Genomic DNA, 22,462 nt, shown 5'->3' with positions numbered 1-22,462 from the left:
GATTCTATTAATTGCAACACTAATCTCTCCACTTAAATAGGCTAGCTGATCTCCTTTTCCTCCTTCCTTTGCATCGCACGGTTGAAAGGAAGGCAATCCACGAGGACGGTTACTCGCCAATCCATCGCCAGGAAAATAGCGCATGCATTGGGCAGTTTTGTTGTCCACGGATCGCCTCCTTCCTCCTCTAGCTAAACACCATGGCCGTCCTCTGCATGTTGCACCTATATAGTTCGCGGATCCCTCCTCTCCTTGTAGCAACACCACCATGGCCGGCTTCGATCTACCAGAGGGAGAAATAGAGGGTGCTGGATGAGCCGGAGGAGGAAACGGAGGTGGAGGAAGAGGCAATGTGCATGGAGGAGGCACGCATGACCATGAAGCCGGCGGGAGCAGGAGCGTGAGGCAGTCGCCGCTTGGCTTCGCCGGCACGCACGACCATGAAGCCGGCGGGAGCGGCAGCAGCAGCAGCGGGAACGGGAGAGTGAGGCAGTCGCGGCTGGGCCTCGCAGGTCGCGGCCGAGCTTGTTCCCAGTACAACGCCGGCGGGACTTTCTCATGGAACTCTAAATCGCCATCTCTCTCTCCCTCCATTGCTTGTGAGTGTTTTTTCCGGCGATGGTCCGACGAAACTCCATGTGCTGCAGCTTTTTATCTCCATTTTCCAACGGTCCTTGGGAAGAAGACGAGAAGAGAAATCAATCCGTGCAGTTAGCGACGAGGGGAGAAGACGATGGGATAGAGAGGAAAGAGGAGTTATCGCTAGGTAGTTAATTTCACACGGGAATTAAGGGGAGTTAATACTCCGGACTAGTATTACCAAACAACCTGGAAAAGCTCTCCGGACCTCTAAACCCGAACAGAGGGAGTATTTTGCTACTAGTACTAGTTAAATGCCCGTGCGTTGCACGGCTCAAATTTTTTCTATCTATTGCAATATATAGTGTATATGAAAACTTAAGTAGATTATATTTTCAATAAAATTTCATTGTATGAGAATCTATAATTCATCGTCATATGTATATAAAGCAACAACCCTCGCCCATATGTACCTAAATAAACAACTCATAATTATCTCTTAAAAGCTCATTACATGTCTTATTTTTTTATGCCAGAAAGTAGTGTAATACCATATTCTATATCAATGTTCAGAATTAGTAACTAAAACATGTATAAATTTTAACTAAATACATGCACGTAGTTACAAATTAACATTACAGCTTTCAACCATGCTTTGACAAACTCAGCATCGATTAATTTCAGTGTTGTCCAAAATTTTGACGCTGTCGACCCCAATTAAATTGCGTTATTCAGCCTTGTTGCTTCCTTTTCATATGACATCTACACTTTCAATGTATTGGAAAAAACGAGCATGCCAATTGGTGAAAGACAGTATGATGGAACATATTGCACCACATCTTCGCATGTTCTCTATAATTCTTTGGTGTCCTGCTAACGTAGTATCCACATCCATGCTTGAATGCTTACCATACTTCATACATGGTGTAGATCACAACCCCTAAAAGGGAGAAGAGGCAAACTTCAACAGATACGCTTAAACAAGAGTTAATTGCAGCAGTTATTTATTCTTTCAAGATAATTCAAGATCTCTTATATTGCATTCCATGTGGTAAATAGGGAGAAGACAGAAAATGATCAATACAAGCATATTGTCCTAGAAAGCTGAAAAGTTACAACAGATATATATATATTTTTTTTCTACATATCCATAGTACAACTCGTGCATGCTACAAAATCAAAATCTTTTGGCAGCATAGTACTTGCCAAACAATAAAAAAAAAACAGATGCACAATAAGGATATGGATAGCAAAATATCCTTTTATGACAGGAAACCTATAGCCTGAATGTCTTATCCGCTTTGACATGTCAATAAATAGTGCATGTACGAAACAAAGGTCATGTTAGTATACATATGATGTTTTCTGGTTGAACTTTTACCAATACTTCGTAATGGAACAACACCTTAATAGGATAAACAGAGGTTTCTGGCTATAAAGTATTGAATTCCTACCATTGTACTCTCCTTGCCCTGTAGATTCTCCAAATGAAAGTTCTTAAAAATCATCATTACTCTCTACATGTGGTATCACATCCCTCGTAGTAGGTCCCCATATTCTCAGGCCTGCATAAGGTGTGAATTTATTTTCATACCACTCTCTCGAAGCATACGAAAGTTTCCATGAATTTGCATTTGAATTCTAAATTAAAAATAGAGATCAAAATAAAATATATATCCATATATTTACTTCAGCAAAATTTTATCTGCTCAATAAATCTCACATCAAAGGTAGTCCAAGAAGGAATGTAAACAAAAGATGCAATCAAGTTGAAAGTGTAGCAACCATGTGAGTGAGGCAGTTATTAACTATTATCAATATATGAGACTGATTTCATCCGCAGGCACTTCAGGAGTGGTGAACCAAAACACAATTTTATTTGAGAATATATACTCTGCAGCAGAATATTTTTAATGCAGTGTAACTGAGACAGAATATCGACACTTTGCCAATACCCGAATAATTTTAGTATACTAAAATTTTTAAGACCAGTTAGTAAGTCATTTAATACTGTTGTTGCAACGGGAAACATGCCTAAACAGATTAGTCTACTAATCTACAAAGCACTCTTTTTCATCTACGTATCTGTTTAATGCTTGGAAACATGCCTGTGCCTTACAAAGGGAGAGGGGGAAAATCCGCATGGCAGACATGTATAAACTTTTGGAAGGTATCTAGGTTACCCAACGAACTGGGTCGTTGTTCGATGCCGCCAACACCAACACAAGGGTCCATCGTCACAAGAAACACCTCCGCAGCCAACGAGTTCAACGTGGCCCCAACCTCGCATTGGAGGCGCGACCAAGAAGAAGAACGTCGCTGAGATCGCTACCAAGCTCGGCGGAGAGGCTGAGGGCGGCTCAAATATTGTTTTCATTCGGCCATGTAAATAGTACTCTGCCCCTGCCATACTTCTTTGAGGGCAAGGAACCGCGTCATTGTAGTACCTGCACTACCGCTCCATTCCATGTGTTGCATTAGGCAATCACCACACATCCATCCATGCAGTCAATAGTGCACATCACACACGACACAACTCCACATGATCCAGCATTATATCCTTGTCCATGAAGAAGATCACAGTGATGCTATCAAATGATAGAGCACCCTCTAACCATATTTGAATAATAAATGTGTAGGTGAGCTGTAACTATAGTCTTGGACATACCTTCAACATAAATTAGAAAACTGAAAATACTGATAGAGGTGCATTAGCAGTCCCCGGTATGCCTCATCTCACCTCCATCCCTACTGATCACAGTTGATTACTCTGATCCCCTCGTAATCATCCTTGTATTTTGGCAATGATATCCAGATTTCCAATGGGAATAGAAGGACCTAAATGGGAGATAACTACAACAATGTAGATCAGTCACCTTGTTAGAAACCCAGAAGAACACATGCATATTGTCTGCAAGAAACGTAAACTATTCTAGGTAACAAAACGGTAAATGACTATGTGGATCTTGCAAAATAATCTGCACCAGAAAAAACTTAAAAACATACATTAATTTTGAGATTCTCTCTGACCAATCTCCATATATCCAAGAATATGTCAAAACATCTCATACCCCTCCCACGATAGAGGAGATCTCTTACAGGTCAACTGATGTTTAATGCAAGTTCTGTTTATCATAACGACATAGACTGCAGTGTTGTTCTAAGAGCAATATAGACATATCGTACATTCACTTTACCTTTTTATGCAAAAACTGTGCTAAACTTCTGAACATAATATTTTAATTTGGTATGTTACCCTATAGTAATTATTGTCTTCTTCCAATTCAATAACCCACTCATGGAGATGCCACAAATTTTATCAACCAAACAAACAATGGATTAAGTCTAAGTTTTCACAACACCAAAAATGCCATTAAGATACAACATTTCATATTTGGTAGTTCATCTGCAAACACTTCCAAGTGAAAAGTGGAGCAAACAAAATTTTAGGGTTGGGACATACTTCAACGATAATTGGAAATGCTCAAGTTGTAGAGTGTGGATTATCATACTTTAGGTTGACTTCTTTAGAAGAACTTATAGGTTATATGGGTATTACTCTGTGAGCACATACAAGAATAAGAACCTGACATGATGAGACCAAAGAAAAGACAGCTATATCTAATTCTATTGACAACTTACAGAAGAACATGTATACCATATAACCAGGAAAGTAGCATATGTATGTCAGCACAACATATTAGCATGCCAATTTAACAAGGCCAAAATGATAGTTACAAGAATCTATAAATACAGGACAGAAGTCAAATAAAATTTTCACTTCATACCATGTCTGAAGCTATGTATGCAAACGAATTGTTGAAAAATAAGCACCGGCAAGAAATCTTTATGGTGAACTCTTTGCTGAAGAGGAAATGCCTCATGGCAAGCCAATTTTTATCATAGTTTGTACATTATAAGCTTCTTTTATACCCTTCTCCAAGTCTACAAGCCAATAAGTTTCACAAATTTCTAATGCAAGTCCGAATCCACATGATCCAGCATTATATCCTTGTAAATAAAGAAGATCACAATGATGCTATCAAATGATACAGCACCCTCTAACCATATTTGAATAATAAATGCGTAGGTGAGCTGCAACTATAGTCTTAGACATACCTTCAACATAAATATCTTGAATTCATGATTTAATCTTAGTTTGGTTGCAAACATCGAAAGATGTCTTAGCTATAGACCGGTGCTTGAAGACTGACCTTGGTGGGAGGGAGATTGAACCGAGGAACAATAATATCTAGAAAAGGAGAGAAGTTAATTTTACGCCAAAAGAAATGCAAACATTTCTACTTCTTCATGTGTGAGTACGACAAAATCTGCAAACCCTCCTAGTAAATTATGCAAATAATATAAAAAAAATGAGAAAATGCTTACACTGTAGTAGTCTAGGTACCACATGGATTGAATCCAGGGGCGTTTGGTAGGATGGGCGAACTATTAAGATTAAGCCTAGGGGACTATGTCTTTTAACTTTAAGACATGACCTGGGATATGGCTTCAGAAACAACACTGACATACTATCATCGGTGGCTAAATTTTTTAAACAACGCCACTGCCAGAAATAAAGGAGACTTGTGATGTTCCGGTGCCACTCCAGAAACCAGAAAGGCGCGCTGCTCATTCATGTTGAGTTTCTTAGTTGACGTCTGAAAATCCAGGTGCAGCAATGGTTTTAGTTTCATTCCACAACTCATCACGGATCCCACACAACAAGACTAAAAGTGAAGAAATGGTGTTCAGCACTCACCGGCATGGCACCTTGAGGTTGTCAGCGTGCAGGGCCCTGAATCGCCTGCAGAAATGGTCTCTCCTTCACCATCTCCCTCGTCACATTCCGCAATGCAAATATTCGCCTCCGTCTAATATGCAATACGTCGAACACCTTGTGGGGAATAAAAACAAAATTATCCTGCTGGGCGCTTACGTATCGATGTGGCTGGAATTGAACGTAGAGGACAGGACATGAACGCCTTCCGCATCGTCACTGTGGAGTAGAGCCACGAATGCACGCTGAAGGACGACGTCGATGTTGTGAACCTCGACGGTGGACTCCAGAGGCAGTGCCTACTACGTGAGGCGGGAGATGGCGAGCGTCGGGCCCTCACCTTGGCTGCCTTGCTTGGGCCAGTGCACGCCCAATCCCCTCGCACCGGTTCTTTTTCCAAGGCTACCGCCTGCCATCTTCACCAAGTTCTTTAGCACGGAAAGGAAGCCATATGATAGCAGGGGAAGAAGAGCTGGAGGTGGTGGGGGCAGGGGAAGATAGAATGTTTGTGACAAACTGAAAATATATTGAAGAGCCTCACATGGTAAAAATCCGATTCCCGAATTCATGAACAACGGAGACGACGACTTATCCGTGCGTCCGTCGGCCCGCTGAAGCAGACGATGGTATGACGGCTCGGGCGCTGGCCCCTGATCCATGCGCTGCCGAGGGACGTGGCTGGTTTGGTCTGTGCGCCGGCCTTGCACTCTGCGCGGACGACAATTGATGTCAACAGCGATGGTGGTAGTACGAGCGAGAGGGAAGGCGGCGGTAGTAGTGCGAGCGAGAGGGGAGGAGGCGTGGTCTTCGGCTGCGTGCGGTGCGGGGTTAATTGTAGGAGACTGCGTCGTGAAGGGCATCGTGCGGGATTATGGGGCGATTTTAGCGGGGGATTCCGGGTGGGGAGTGCGGTCGCGACTCGCGAGGGAATAGAGAGAGCGGGACAAAGGACGAAGGACGACGGACCAACGTATTGGCTGATGACGGAACCACGAGATTCTTTTTAGGTAGTAGAGATTATGAAGCTGGAACGAAGCTGATTTATGGTACGCGTGGCGAGATGTCGGAAAGTATGTTTGACTTCCGAGCGGAATCCGCATGCATGGCCTTGGTCGCCAAGCAACTGCAACAGCGAGAACAGCTTGCTCGTCAAGGAAAAATAATCAACTGGTGACGGGTGAGTATGCAAAGAGGGACGTTCGCCCTACGTGCGCGCAAATGTTACTTTGCCGCCAAGCTGCTCGCCAGTGCTTGATTTATTATTCGTAGTCTCCCAGTTGCTGAACTGCTCAAGCATGGCGTGCTGAACGGTACGGAGTCCTATGCATGTGATTTGCGTGTCAACAAATAAAGCGTGGGAGAAGCACATGGGAAGTTGCTCGGTTGATACTTCTCATACTCAGTATATGTTTTCATTTTGAAAAAGAAACTACTGCTGGAGTAGAACCTTAAGTGCATAAACAGTGCAGTTGCTCATAAACTCTTGTGTTTTTAGATGTTTGCTCTCGTAGCTTGTATGGATTTTCGTCAAGTTTCCTGTTATTGCCGTGGCAACTATCTTCTTAATCAATGGAATGGGCAAAACTTTTGTCTGGTGTTAAAAAAAAAAAACTCCAATGCATACTACTACCTCCGTTCATATTTAATCAACGCGAGGTACGTACATACATACATCCGTAAGCTATTTTTTCTGAACCACTCGCGTCAATTACTGTAGGATTGAGTGGTCACAGTTATAAGCATAGAAAAAGATTCGATGAATATTCGTTAATTCGCCTGAACAAATTCAAATTCCCAAACACATTTACACGTACTCCAGCTACGGCTTACAAAAATACATTCTAACATCACTTTCTGCCGGTGACATAACTCGGATGAGCAGCAACCCACGGCGTTCGTCCTAGCTAGGTCAGCCATCTAGAGAGCCACGGTTCACGAAAGAGCACGCAGCCCAAGACGTCGACCGAGCGGCTAGCTAAAGCCAAAGGGATCGGCCGGGACAAAAGGCGCCGCGCGCCGGAGCACACACCGGCGCCGCTCGGCTTTTGTTTTTGCGGGTAAACAATGCTTAATTTGTTGTTGTACCCGTGCGACAGCGTCACCGTCTCATTGGACCCGGGTACGGGTACGTGGAGGACGAGAGCGGCTCCGACGTACGTATCATGGATCCGGTAAACTAGAACAATGGCGTTGACAGGTCCCGTAAGAGCACCAGATTTGTCTTGATCAGCTGCTAAACAGATTTGATGTCTTTGGGAAAAAGAGTTCGGCTTGTTGCAGGAGTTTTGGCCTTTGCTCTTATTGGAAGAGAACTTCTACCTCGACCCCCCAATTTTGAGGATGTCACGAGTCACTCTCAGCATAAGGGAGTTTGTTAGTGTTTGATTTTCTCTTTGTTTACGCCACGTTCGGCATGACGATGTATTTATTGTGGTAGTCGCATTTCACTTAACCAATTCGGCTATTTTCTTTGTCCTCTGGCTAACCAATTATTTTTATGTCGTACAAGGCTGTATTTCTAGAAATAGTCACCAAGTACAAAATAAGTTCGGCATAGCGTAACACAGCGTCCGCAAAACACTGCTTTGCAGTGGAGATTTTTAAAGTATAGGTGTGGCAAGTGATGTGAAAATATATCAAAACTTCCCTGGGTAACTTCGGAAACTCCAAATGTAGCCTGAGTTACGTGATTCTTTTTTTTTTTTACAAAATTCGAATTCAATATTTTGAAGTTTCAAAATATTCTGAATTTTTTTTTTTTGATGTAGGCAATGATGTACTCTACTATTGTGCAAAATCTCATGATGAAATACATTATATTTGAGGCTACAGAAAAATGACAAATTTTGTAGGTTTTGAAACCTGTAGATCCACGGATTTGTGAATTTTGCACAGCCCAAAATACAGTCTTTTGTATTGCTTTTTTTCACAGTGGTAGAGTATAACATTATCTATCTCAAGAATTTTCGTTCATATATTTTTGAAACTATGAAATGCCACTTTTGAATTAAAAAATAGGCTACATGTAGGTGGAGCTACAGAATATCACACACAACTCCTACTATACACTAGTAGAGAAACCCCCCTTTAGTACCGGTTCTAAAGGGCCTTTAGTACCGGTTTTGGAACCGGTACTAATTATTCGGTACTAAAGGCCTCCCACCTTTAGTACCGGTTCCTTACGTGGGCACGGAGGAACCCGTGGGGCTGGAGACCTTTGATACCGGTTCGTAACACGAACCGGTATTAAAGTCTATTTTGTTTAATTTTTTTATCCATTTTTTCCAATTATTTTTCACACCCTTTTTTTTCACTCCCTCTTTTTTTTTATTTTTTTTCAGAATTACTAGTATTTCCATTAGTCTCTAACTACACTTAATCTCTAGTCAAATTACTTACCCGTGGTCAAACTTCCCGGTCGGTCACCCATCCTCACACTACTCCCGCACTAGCACGCTTAACTTCCAAGTTCCATCCCATTCCACTTCCAAGTGTTTCGCGCGCATGTATGTGATACTAGTATCATATCAATCCTATTAACATGTTGGTCGATGTCACACTTTTTATCGTTTAAATTCCAAACAATTATTTTAATAAACAAAAGTAATGATGTAATTATAATGTTGAATAAATAAATAAAATTAACTTTTTTAATTTTTATTATTTTTAATTATTTTTTAAAATTTTAATATTTTTTTGCAAAACCTAAAACTTGAAAAATTGAAAATCTTATAATTTGATAAAAGTAATAGTAATATGTTAGGACTCAAAAAATCATATAATTATTATTTTAATTTTAAAAAAATTAAAAATATATAAAATTCTAAATTTCTGGAAAAAAACTAAAATCTTCCTGCTTTCATATTTTCATTTGGAATTTTGAGAATCTAAAAATTGGCTAACCGGGTAAACCCAGGTGAATTCGGATGTAACTTTTTCCCAGGATTTTTTTGATATATTATACGTTTTTTCCGACGTCGTATGCAAAAGTTAATGCGGTTTTACCATTTTTCAAACTTTTTTTGCAAAAAAAGTCAAAATTCGAATTTCTTAATTTCACCGAATAGTAGATTGCATAACATATGAGAATCTGAAAACATTTTATTTTTTTGAATTTTCTATCATTTTCATTTGTATTTTACGGAGCAAAAAAGGCGATCCACGGGGGGGGGGTGGAGGTGCGTGGGAAGCCACCTTTAGTACCGGTTCGTGTCACAAACCGGTACTAAAGGTTTTTCGACTGACGCTAACCCTTTAGTACCGGTTCGTGTCACGAACCGGTACTAAAGGTCCATACGAACCGGTACTAAAGGTTTGGACAATACAACCGGTACTAATGCCCCCTTTAGTACCGGTTCGTAAGGGATCCGGTATTTATGGCTTAGATGGATGAGAGGTTTTCTACTAGTGTATATAAATATTTTCTACTGTGTGATTACTTGTTGTACGGTGTGTATCCTTTTTTATTTACTGCTCTTTTGCAATTTCAAAATTCCAGTTGCAACCTAACTTCCAACTAAAACAAAATCGGATGTAACTACTAAAAGTTTTAGTTGTAATTAAAAAATCTCACTTGCAACTCCACTTACAAATCATAGATGAATCATACAGATTCATCGCCTTTAAACATGGTTGAGTGCTAAATTTCTTCCTAGCGAACCCGGAATTAGCAATTCGCTTAAATTATCTTGTTTAGGTATAATCATGTGAACTAGAGAAATGGCATTGACAGCTCCTCGTTAAAGCACACGATATTTGCATTGATAAGCTGCTAAAGCTTGGCATAGTGCTAGTATCTTAGGTAGTATCATGCATCCTAGACCCAAAAATGCGGATGTAGCATCTAATTAAAAAGGATAGTTAGGATTAGAGTAACATAGGTGGATACCGTATCATAGTGCACATTATGAGAAAAGTTAATATCAAATAGATCTTGTTCACAGATTTGTATTGAGATTCTACAAAACAATAAATTTAGAAAATTATGATACTGCAATATAATACCACCCATAGTTTCATAACACAAGTATCATATGCACGATAGTATAGTACTATATGATACTATGCACAATGACCCACCTAAGAAGATTTGATGTCTTTGGGAAAAGGAATACAGGTTGATGCAGAAGGAGTTTCGGCTTTTGCTTTTATTGGAGGGGAACTTTACCTCGACCCCCCCCCCCCCAGTTTTGAGGATGTGATACGTCTCCAACGTATCGATAATTTCTTATGTTCCATGCTACTTTATTGATGATACCTACATGTTTTATGCACATTATATGTCGTATTTACGCATTTTCTGGAACTAACCTATTAACAAGATGCCGAAGAGCCAGTTGATGTTTTCTGCTGTTTTTGGTTTCAGAAATCCTAGTAAGGAAATATTCTCGGAATTGGACGAAATCACCGCCCAGGGTCCTATTTTTGCACGAAGCTTCCAGAAGACCGAAGGGGAGTCGAAGTGGGGCCACGAGGTGGCCAGATGACAGGCGGCGCGGCCCGGGCCCTGGCCGCGCCACCCTGTCCCCTGGGCCCCTCGTGCCGCCTCTTGACCTGCCCTTTCGCCTACTTATAGCCTCCGTCGCGAAACCCCCAGTACCGAGAGCCACGATACGGAAAACCTTCCAGGGACGCCGCCGCCGCGAATCCCATCTCGGGGGATTCAGGAGATCACCTCCGGCACCCTGCCGGAGAGGGGATTCATCTCCCGGAGGACTCTTCATCGCCATGATCGCCTCCGGAGTGATGAGTGAGTAGTTCACCCCTGGACTATGGGTCCATAGCAGTAGCTAGATGGTCGTCTTCTCCTTGTTGTGCTTCATTGTTGGATCTTGTGAGCTGCCTAACATGATCAAGATCATCTATCTGTAATACTATATGTTGTGTTTGTCGGGATCCGATGGATAGAGAATGCTATGTTATGGTGATTATCAATCTATTGTTTATGTGTTGTTTATGATCTTGCATGCTCTCCGTTATTACTAGAGGCTCGGCCAAGTTTTTACTCTTAACTCCAAGAGGGAGTATTTATGCTCGATAGTGGGTTCATGCCTTCATTGACACCTGGGACGAGTGACGAAAGTTCTAAGGTTGTGATGTGTTGTTGCCACTAGGGATAAAACATTGATTCTATGTCTAAGGATGTAGTTGTCGATTACATTACGCACCATACTTAATGCAATTGTCTGTTGCTTTGCAACTTAATACTGAATGGGGTTCGGATGATAACTCTGAAGGTGGACTTTTTAGGCATAGATGCGGTTGGATGGCGGTCTATGTACTTTGTCGTAATGCCCGGATTAAATCTCACTATATTTATCATATCATGTATATGCATTGTTATGCTCTTCTCTATTTGTCAATTGCCCGACTGTAATTTGTTCACCCAACATGCTTTTATCTTATGGGAGAGACACCTCTAGTGAGCTGTGGACCCCGGTCCTATTCTTTACATCGCATACAATCTACTGCAATACTTGTTTTACTGTTTTCTTGCAAACAATCATCTTCCACACAATACGGTTAATCCTTTGTTACAGCAAGCCGGTGAGATTGACAACCTCACTGTTTCGTTGGGGCAAAGTACTTGGATTGTGTTGTGCAGGTTCCACGTTGGCGCCGGAATCCATGTTGTTGCGCCGCATCACATTTCGCCACCATCAACCTTCAACGTGCTTCTTGGCTCCTACTGGTTCGATTAAACCTTGGTTTCATACTGAGGGAACTTGCTTCTATACGCATCATACCTTCCACTTGGGGTTCCCAACGGACGTGTATATCTACGCGTATCAAGCAAAATTTCTGGCGTCGTTGCCGGGGAGATCAAGACACGCTGCAAGGGGAGTCTCCACTTCTCAATCTCTTTACTTTGTTTTTGTCTTGCTTTATTTTATTTACTACTTTGTTTGCTGCACCTAAACAAAACACACAAAAAAAAATTAGTTGCTAGTTTTACTTTATTTACTGTCTTGGTCTCTATATCAAAAACACAAAAAAATTAGTTACTTGCATTTAGTTTACTTTTGTTATCATGTCTAATTCTGTACTTGTTACTTCTTCACCTGAAGAATTAGTTTTTACTTTTAAACAAGGGGATGAGGAAAGTTTTAAAGATGCTTGGTCCAGGATTTTTACTTCTTATCGTAGAACTGAACCCCAAATGACTCTAAGTTTGCTCCTTAGTAATTTTTATTTTGGTCTTATGATTCGCTATAGATATGCCTTGGATGCTCTAGTGGGAGGAGATTTCCTTCATTGTAATGGGGATCAAGCTTTTAATGCTATAAAAAAATTGGTTGCATCACATGATTCAGCTAATAACTTTGATTCAGCCCTTATTAGCATTTATAATAGATTAAACACTCTTGAAACAAGTGCATCTCGCCTAAATGAAAGTATGGATATATTCGTAACCGTCTTGATCAAGTTTTAGTGAACTCTGAACCTTCATTGTGGGATCCTACTATTAAAATTGTCATAGGAAACCAAACTCGTCGTGCTAATTGTGATATTATGACTGAATTTTGCCTAATGCCTGAGAGTATTCATAAATCATTGAAACTTTGGGAATTCTCTGAAAGGGGAGAAGGAATAACTCTTATTGATAACTCTGTTATAATTCCCAAAGGGATAGCTGCGGGTGTGCATACAACCATTCTTGGGATAACAATATCTATTGATTACCTTGTCATTGAATGCGCAGGAACAGGACAAATCACACTCGGAAGATCCCTGCTGAAACTGTTGGGAGCAGTCATAGACGTGAGAGAAGGCACCTTAAAATTCACCTCTACACCCGGGGGTAGCCATACATTCCCTAAGCCAAAAAGTAAGAAAGAGGACAAGAAAGATAAAGGTAAAATCCAAGGTAATAATGTTGATGCTTCATCTCTTGATAATACTTGATTTGCACTTTCTGCGCCTAGCTGAAAGGCGTTAAAGAAAAGCGCTTATGGGAGACAACCCATGTTTTTACTACAGTACTTTATTTTATATTTGAGTCTTGAAAGTTGTTTACTACTGTAGCAACCTCTCCTTATCATGTTTTTGTGCCAAGTAAAGTTTCTATGTTAAAGTTGATGTTATATTTGGGATCGCTGCGCAGAAACAGCATTGCTGTCTGTCACGAATCTGGGCACAAGTCTCTGTAGAAAATTCTAAAAAATCTGCCAATTTACGAGCGTGATCCTCAGATATGTACGCAACTTTCATTAGTTTTGAGTTTTTCCATTTGAGCAAGTCTGGTGCCACTTTAAAATTCGTCTTTACGAACTGTTCTGTTTTTGACAGATTCTGCCTTTTATTTCGCATTGCCTCTTTTGCTATGTTGGATGAATTTCTTTGATCCATTAATGTCCGAGTAGCTTTATGCAATGTCCAGAAGTGTAAAGAATGATTGTGTCACCTCTGAATGTGTGAATTATTAATTGTGCACTAACCCTCTAATGAGTTTGCTTGAAGTTTGGTGTGAAGGAAGTTTTCAAGGATCAAGAGAGGAGTATGATATACTATGATCAAGAGGAGTGAAAGCTCTAAGCTTGGGGATGCCCCCGTGGTTCATCCATGCATATTTTAAGAAGACTCAAGCGTCTAAGCTTGGGGATGCCCAAGGCATCCCCTTCTTCATCGACAACATCATCAGGTTCCTCCCCTGAAACTATATTTTTATTCAGTCACATCTTGTGTTCTTTACTTGGAGCGTCGGTTTGTTTTTGTTTTTGTTTGAATAAAATGGATCCTAGCATTCACTTTGTGGGAGAGAGACACGCTCCGCTGTTGCATATGGACAAATATGTCCTTAGGCTTTACTCATAATGTTCAAGGCGAAGTTTCTTCTTCGTTAAATTGTTATATGGTTGGAATTGGAAAATGCTACATGTAGTAATTCTAAAATGTCTTGGATAATGTGATACTTGGCAATTGTTGTGCTCATGTTTAAGCTCTTGCATCATATACTTTGCACCCATTAATGAAGAAATACATAGAGCTTGCTAAAATTTGATTTGCATATTTGGTCTCTCTAAGGTCTAGATAATATCTAGTATTGAGTTTTTGAACAACAAGGAAGACGGTGTAGAGTCTTATAATGTTTACAATATGTCTTTTATGTGAGTTTTGCTGCACCGGTTCATCCTTGAGTTTGCTTCAAATAACATTGCTAGCCTAAACCTTGTATCGAGAGGGAATACTTCTCATGCATCCAAAATCCTTGAGCCAACCACTATGCCATTTGTGTCCACCATACCTACCTACTACATGGTATTTCTCCGCCATTCCAAAGTAAATTGCTTGAGTGCTACCTTTAAAATTCCATCATTCACCTTTGCAATATATAGCTCATGGGACAAAATAGCTTTAAAACTATCATAGTATTGAATATGTACTTATGCACTTTATCTTTTATTAAGTTGCTTGTTGTGCGATAACCATGCTTCTGGGGAACGCCATCAACTATTGTTGAATATCATGTGAGTTGCTATGCATGTCCGTCTTGTCTGAAGGATCTATCACCTTAATGATTGGAGCATGCAAATTGTTAGATTAGAACATTGAGCCGCTAACTAAAGCCATGAATCATGGTTGAAGTTTCAGTTTTGGACATATATCCTCAATCTCATATGAGAATAATAATTGTTGCTACATGCTTATGCATTTAAGAGGAGTCCATTATCTGTTGTCCATGTTGTCCCGGTATGGATGTCTAAGTTGAGAATAATCAAAAGCGAGAAATCCAAAATGCGAGCTTTCTCCTTAGACCTTTGTACGAGGCGGCATGGAGGTACCCCTTTGTGACACTTGGTTGAAACATGGCATTGCAAAGATCCGGTAGTCCAAGCTAAGTAGGACAAGGTGCGGGCACTATTAGTATACTATGCATGAGGCTTGCAACTTGTAAGATATAATTTACATAACTCATATGCTTTATTACTACCGTTGACAAAATTGTTTCATGTTTTCAAAATAAAAGCTCTAGCACAAATACAGCAATCGATGATTTCCTCTTTGAAGGACCATTCTTTTACTTTTATTGTTGAGTCAGTGTACCTATCTCCCTCCACCTTAAGAAGCAAACACTTGTGTGAACTGTGCATTGATTCCTACATACTTGCATATTGCACTTGTTATACTACTTTATGTTGACAATATCCATGAGATATACATGTTATAAGTTGAAAGCAACCGCTGAAACTTAATCTTCCTTTGTGTTGCTTCAACACCTTTACTTTGATTTATTGCTTTATGAGTTAACTCTTATGCAAGACTTATTGATGCTTGTCTTGAAGTACTATTCATGAAAAGTCTTTGCTTTATGATTCACTTGTTTACTCATGTCATTACCATTGTTTTGATCGCTGCATTCATTACATATGTTTACAAATAGTATGATCAAGATTATGATGGCATGTCACTTCAGAAATTATCTTTGTTATCGTTTTACCTGCTCGGGACGAGCGGAACTAAGCTTGGGGATGCGATACGTCTCCAACGTATCGATAATTTCTTATGTTCCATGCTACTTTATTGATGATACCTACATGTTTTATGCACATTATATGTCGTATTTACGCATTTTACGGAACTAACCTATTAACAAGATGCCGAAGAGCCGATTCTTGTTTTACTGCTGTTTTTGGTTTCAGAAATCCTAGTAAGGAAATATTCTCGGAATTGGACGAAATCACCGCCCAGGGTCCTATTTTTGCACGAAGCTTCCAGAAGACCGAAGGGGAGTCGAAGTGGGGCCACGAGGTGGCCAGATGACAGGGCGGCGCGGCCCAGGCCCTGGCCGCGCCACCCTGTCCCCTGGGCCCCTCGTGCCGCCTCTTGACCTGCCCTTTCGCCTACTTATAGCCTCCGTCGCGAAACCCCCAGTACCGAGAGCCACGATACGGAAAACCTTCCGGAGACGCCGCCGCCGCGAATCCCATCTCGGGGATTCGGAGATCGCCTCCGGCACCCTGCCGGAGAGGGGATTCATCTCCCGGAGGACTCTTCATCGCCATGATCACCTCCGGAGTGATGAGTGAGTAGTTCACCCCTGGACCATGGGTCCATAGCGAGTAGCTAGATGGTCGTCTTCTCCTTGTTGTGCTTCATTGTTGGATCTTGTGAGCTGCCTAACATGATCAAGATCATCTATCTGTAATTCTATATGTTGTGTTTGTCGGGATCCGATGGATAGAGAGTACTATGATTATGGTGATTATCAATCTATTGTTTATGTGTTGTTTATGATCTTGCATGCTCTCCGTTATTAGTAGAGGCTCGGCCAAGTTTTTGCTCTTAACTCCAAGAGGGAGTATTTATGCTCGATAGTGGGTTCATGCCTTCATTGACACCTGGGATCGTGACGAGTAGGTTCTAAGGTTGTGATGTGCTTGTTGCCACTAGGGATAAAACATTGATGCTATGTCTAAGGATGTAGTTGTTGATTACATTACGCACCATACTTAATGCAATTGTACTGTTGCTTTGCAACTTAATGCTGGATGGGGTTCGGATGATAACTCTGAAGGTGGACTTTTTAGGCATAGATGCAGTTGGATGGCGGTCTATGTACTTTGTCGTAATGCCCAATTAAATCTCACTATATTTATCATATCATGTATATGCATTGTTATGCCTTTCTCTATTTGTTAATTGCCCGACTGTAATTTGTTCACCCAACATGCTTTTATCTTATGGGAGAGACACCTCTAGTGAGCTGTGGACCCCGGTCCTATTCTTTACATCGCATACAATCTCTTGCAATACTTGTTTTATTGTTTTCTTGCAAACAATCATCTTCCACACAATACGGTTAATCCTTTGTTACGGCAAGCCGGTGAGATTGACAACCTCACTCGTTTCGTTGGGGCAAAGTACTTGGATTGTGTTGTGCAGGTTCCACGTTGGCGCCGGAATCCATGTTGTTGCGCCGCATCACATTTCGCCACCATCAACCTTCAACGTGCTTCTTGGCTCCTACTGGTTCGATTAAACCTTGGTTTCATACTGAGGGAAACTTGCTTCTATACGCATCATACCTTCCACTTGGGGTTCCCAACGGACGTGTGCATCTACGCGTATCAGGATGCACGAGTCACTCTCAGCGGATGGAGTTTGTTAGTGTTCAATTTTCTACTTGTTTACGCCACGTTTGCAATGACGATGTATTTATTATGATAATTGCATTTTAATTAACCAATTATGCTTTTTTGTTGTGAGGGTAACCAATTATTTTTGATGTTGTAAATGGTTACTATATTCGTGGAAATGGACAAACTGTCACCAAGTACAAAAATAAGTTCAGCATTGCGCAACATAGCACAACAAAACTCATTTTTGGAGTGGAGATTTTAAATTATGGTGCGGTAAGTGATGTAAAAATAAAAACTTCCACGAATACTTATTTACTACTAGTACATGGATATTTTCTACTGTGTTGTTACTTTTTGTATATTGTGTATTACCTTTAATTACAACTCTCTCTCTCTCTCTCTCTCTCTCTCTCTCTCTCTCTCTCACACACACACACACACACAATTTAAAAATTCCAGTTGCAACCAAATTTGGTGGTAGGAAAAAAAATCAAGTTGCATCCCGACTTGCTACTAAAAGCTTTCAGTTGCAAATAAAAAATCTCAGTTGCAACTCCACCTACAAATCATAGGATGCAGAAACCATGATACATATTCATCGTGCCTAAACCTAACTGACCTTAAACCTGGCAGAGCACTAAGTTAATTCGTAGCTAGCCGGGAATTAGCAATTCTCTTAAATTGTCTCACATAGGTATAATCTGTTACCAGGTAAAATAAAAGTTCAACATCTTTCTCTGGTACTTTGTATTTTTTATTAACTTTTTTCTCGAGAAACTAGCATGAGCACTGTGTTTTTTTATGTAGGAACAAATGTGTATTCAGAAAAATCGCCTTTGTGTATGATTAGAAAATTCCTTTGCTCGCGTGCTAAGAGGCGGTACATTCTTTCAATTTTTTGGAAGGTGTTTATAGTAAGAGGACATGCGTGCGTGCGTTTATAGTGTTAAGTGTATGTACATATTTACGAGCATATGTACATACAATGTGTTTTGTTAAATAAAAAAACAAAGAGTACCGAATGTACACGCAAGCAGGGATCAATGAAAGATAGGTCACCCACGGGACTTTTGCCGATTCCTTGCACAAGTACGCATATATACCGTCACATTGCCAAATACGAGACGGCGAATAATCGCTCGTGGTGGATGGTAACGCGAGCTCGACTGGAACCTATGAAGGTGGTACCGTACACAGGCTCTCAGGTCTCAGCGTCGCTTGGTCCACATGATGCTGTTGCACTTGCACGCACAAATGCAGGGCGCTGCGCGCAGGGTCACGCACGCCATGGCATCGTGGGTTCGGTGGTGGATGGATGGCGCAAGGAGCTGGCATATTCCTTCTCCCCACCGTGGTCCGAATAGTTGGTGGTCTTGGGACTTGGGGCCAAGGCATCTACCACCACTCGGTTAATTCCTTCGCAACAGTTAACCTTCCTGGGCAAAACTAGGCTCGTGTTCTGCGTACTGTATTCCTGACAAATTGGCAATAGCTGAATGGCATTAGCTGCTCACCACACCAATTGCGACGACGGCAGCGATCCATCCTCCACATGCGTGTGCCTGTGCTCCATCACTGTGCCAGCTCGCTGGACGCCAGATTTCAGTGCGTTTATTACAGTAATTGAAGCCTCTGAACCCATGGCACTCTGCAGAGCGCAACAGGAGATGGCCGGTGGCCACACCTGATCTTTACCCTGTGGACACCACGCCTCAGCGCGTCTCGGAGAAGACCGGAATTCGCCGTAGCAGTTTCTTTGAAATGAACGGGGTTGTATCTTCTCCCGGAGAAAGTTCTACCCGAGACCCGAGTCATCGGGTTCCAATCTACTCTGAATGTTTCCAAAATAAGATGGTAACCTCTGATGTAGTATGGCGCGAGAACAGATTATATCAGCATCTGCAACTTGAAGGCCGATCAGGGAGGCACTGAGCACAAACTGCAGAAACAGACGTCAAAGCAGCTCATCTGGGCAATGTACCGTTTGACCGTTCATTATTCATTCATTATTATGGTTTATACTTGCTTGGATAATCCCCTGATCACGGGGCAAAGTATCCAGCAAAGGAACACATGAGCAGCGTCATTAATTATGTGCTCATCCGTCTACCAATACTATACGATTTTCTACGAGGATAAATATATTAACAAATAATTAAAATTGGCTAAGAAAATGCTACTACTGTAGTAGAGGAGAAAAATATCAACAGCTCAGAAAAACACGGAGAAATCGCCATCTTTTGACGGATCCACCCTCCGCTCACCGTCGCCGCCCGTGACACCCACGTCAGGCGAAGCCTTCTTCTCGTCATCCACCGCCGCCGCGGCCTCGCCGTCCTTGGCCGCGAACGTCTCGCGCACAACCTTCTCGACGTCGAGCGCCTCGCCGCCGTCCTCCCCCTCGCCTTGGGACGACGACGGGTCGGGGATGTATGGCGGGCGGGCGACGCGGAGGATGCGGTCCCAGTCGACGCCGCGGAAGAAGGGGTGTGCCTTGATGCCGCGCGCGCCGATGCGCTTGGCCGGGTCCTTCTCCAGGAGGCGCGCGATGAGGTCCCGCAGGTCCGTCTTCTCGCCGACGAGCTCGGGCTGCTTGGTGAGCACGCGGTAGAAGGTCTCCTTGCGGTTCTGGCCCCGGAAGGGCGTGCGGCCGTAGAGCATCTCGTAGAGCACCACGCCGAGGCCCCACCAGTCGACGATGAAGTCGTGGCCGCTGCCCGCGATGATCTCCGGGGCCACGTAGTCCTCGGTGCCCACGAAGGAGTTGGACTTGGCCGCCGCGGGGGTGCGCGAGGCGGTGGTGGCCGTGGAGGAGGAGGTCGTGGAGGAGGTCGAGGAGGACGTGGAGCCCGTCCGCGAGGTCGACGGCGGCGACGGCGAGTCCGTCGGCGCGGCCGGGTTGGTTTTGGTTTTGTGGACGCTGGTGGCCGAGCGGAACCGGAAGCACATGGCGGCGGGGGACCTCTTGCGGGTTAGGGACGGGGTGGTGGGGGTGGGAGATGGTTTGGGGGCGGCGGAGGGTTCGGCGTCCGGCGGCGCGATGGGGAGCCGCGTGGAGAGGTCGAAGTCGACGAGCATGATGTGGCCGCTGTCCTGGATCATCACGTTCTCCGGCTTCAGGTCCCGGTACACGATCCCGATGCTGTGCAGGTACTCCAGCGCCAGCACCAGCTCCGCCGCGTAGAACCTGCGAATTGGGAATTATTGTAGGTGAGTTTTTCATAACGGATCATATCTGCGATTATTATTCTTCGCCAATTTTGTCTACCTGGTGCCTTATTACAGGATGGTTTAATCAGACAGAGAGGAGCGTGTGTGTACGTAAAGTGCGCGTACCGTATGACTGAATCGGAGAACATCTTCTCGGTCTGGCGCCGTCGGAGGGAGTTGAGGTCGCCGCCGCCGCAGCGGTCGATGGCGAAGCCGACGACGGCGTCGGTGGCGAGGACGCCGCGGAGCGCGGGGAGGAGCGGGTGGCGCAGGGCGAGGAGCACGTCGCGCTCGAACCAGATCCGGCGGTGCCCGTCCCCGCCGCCGCTCCCGGCCTTCTTGTGCCGCGCCGCCTCCCGCGACACCGCCTTGAGCGCCATGGCGGTGCCGCCGCCTTCCTCATCGCCGCCCTCCCCGGGCACGACATGGAACACGACGCCCTTGGCGCCGCGGCCGAGGACGGAGACCGCCCTGAGGTCCGCCAGGGTCAGCTGCCGCGGCTCAGGCGGCGGCGTGAGCGCCTCTGCCGTCATGGCCGCGAGGACGACGGCGGTGGCGAGATTGGAGTGGCGAGTGAGGGTTGGTGCCCGCGCCGCGAGAGGGTTGGGGATTTGTTGCGGTGCGATTTTGGGATTTTCCTTCCGGAATTCGATTGGAGGCCTCCGCTCCTTGGCTGCGTGGCGTTGGTTTTATGCGGCGGGCAAGCAAGGCTACGAGTACTCTTCTTGCTTTCCCTTGGTGAGGAAGCACTCGCCGCGGCCGCGCACCACCTGCGGGATTAGCGACTGTTTTGAACGGGGAAGTTTTTTAATCAAAAAACGGGGGTTTGGACTGCGTGTGGTGAGGGGAAAAATCAAGGGATTTCGTGGGGTCTATGTTATGTTCTGACCGCGGTTGCCGGGGCCCTACTCCAGTCCAGTCGTCCTGCGCCGAGATTGTTGTTTTTGCGGGGGATTCTAGAAGAGTTGTTCCTTCAGTCTGTCGGTCAGCGCAGGAGTAATTTCGAAGGAATCAACTAATTCTGTGTCAGGTAGCATCACTTCACCTCAACTCCCTCCGGACTAAGTCTATTTCTAGCTTTGTCCTATATTAAAATTTTAAGAATTTGACTAACCTTATAGGGATTTTTTTTTTGCGAGAAACCTTATAAGGAAATTAGCAGACACTAAATTAGAATCATTATATCCGTCTTGAATTATAGTTTCGTAAGACCTCATTTCTAACATAAAAAAGTTTATATTTTCAAATGGAGGTATAATATACTGCCTTCATACCGGGTTATTAGGGTATTACGCGCTTCAAGAAAAAAATTAACCATTAAATTTAATCAACAAACTATGAGATATATGTCACAAAGATTATATCATTGGGACTTATTTCAAATATGAATCCAAAACCTTCACAAAATAATTAATCCAATGGCATAACCAGCGATATAATTTTTATGGTATATATCTTGTATTTTGTTGACTGAATTAGTAGCTAAACATTTTTCTCAAATGTCTAAATACCTTAGTAAATCAGAATGGAGGGAATGTAAATTTAATGTTATATATATTGCTAGTTTATTGTACAAGGTTTGTCAAGTTTTTTTTTGACTTATAACAAAAGTACAAGTACACTTATTCATGGAGGGATGGAGTAACTTACGAAGAACTGTAAAGTAGAATAAGAATTAGAGCCAAGATCTATACTTGTCTATATGTTATGTGATTCTCGGTCAAGTGAGAAACGGAAGAGGGTACATCTTAGGCTTGACATTGGGATATATCTTGAGTCGATATTTTTAAAGTGGAAACATGATCAAACGAAT

General features: G+C 42.9%; 1 protein-coding gene across 1 annotated transcript; it reads right to left on the bottom strand.

Annotated features, from left to right (window-relative positions):
- Positions 1 to 19,400: 19,400 nt before the first annotated feature.
- LOC124676928 (serine/threonine-protein kinase OXI1-like) lies at positions 19,401 to 21,431 on the bottom strand. The gene is made up of 2 exons (XM_047212941.1): positions 20,776 to 21,431; positions 19,401 to 20,626 (listed from the first exon to the last, which is right to left on the bottom strand). The coding sequence occupies exons 1-2, from the start codon at positions 21,180 to 21,182 to the stop codon at positions 19,651 to 19,653; spliced, it is 1,383 nt and encodes a 460-aa protein (XP_047068897.1). The 5' UTR covers positions 21,183 to 21,431; the 3' UTR covers positions 19,401 to 19,650.
- Positions 21,432 to 22,462: the final 1,031 nt, after the last annotated feature.

The sequence above is a fragment of the Lolium rigidum genome, chromosome 7, assembly GCF_022539505.1.
Source record: "Lolium rigidum isolate FL_2022 chromosome 7, APGP_CSIRO_Lrig_0.1, whole genome shotgun sequence".
Classification (NCBI taxonomy): Eukaryota; Viridiplantae; Streptophyta; class Magnoliopsida; order Poales; family Poaceae; genus Lolium; species Lolium rigidum.
This window is presented reverse-complemented; position numbering and strand designations above follow the sequence as displayed.

Coding starts and splice junctions, on each gene's coding strand:
- LOC124676928 (XM_047212941.1), bottom strand. CDS start 21,182: ATGACGGCAGAGGCGCTCACGCCGCCGCCTGAGCCGCGGCAGCTGACC. Junction 20,627..20,775: donor TTCTCCGATTCAGTCATACG/GTACGCGCACTT, acceptor CCCAATTCGCAG/GTTCTACGCGGCGGAGCTGG.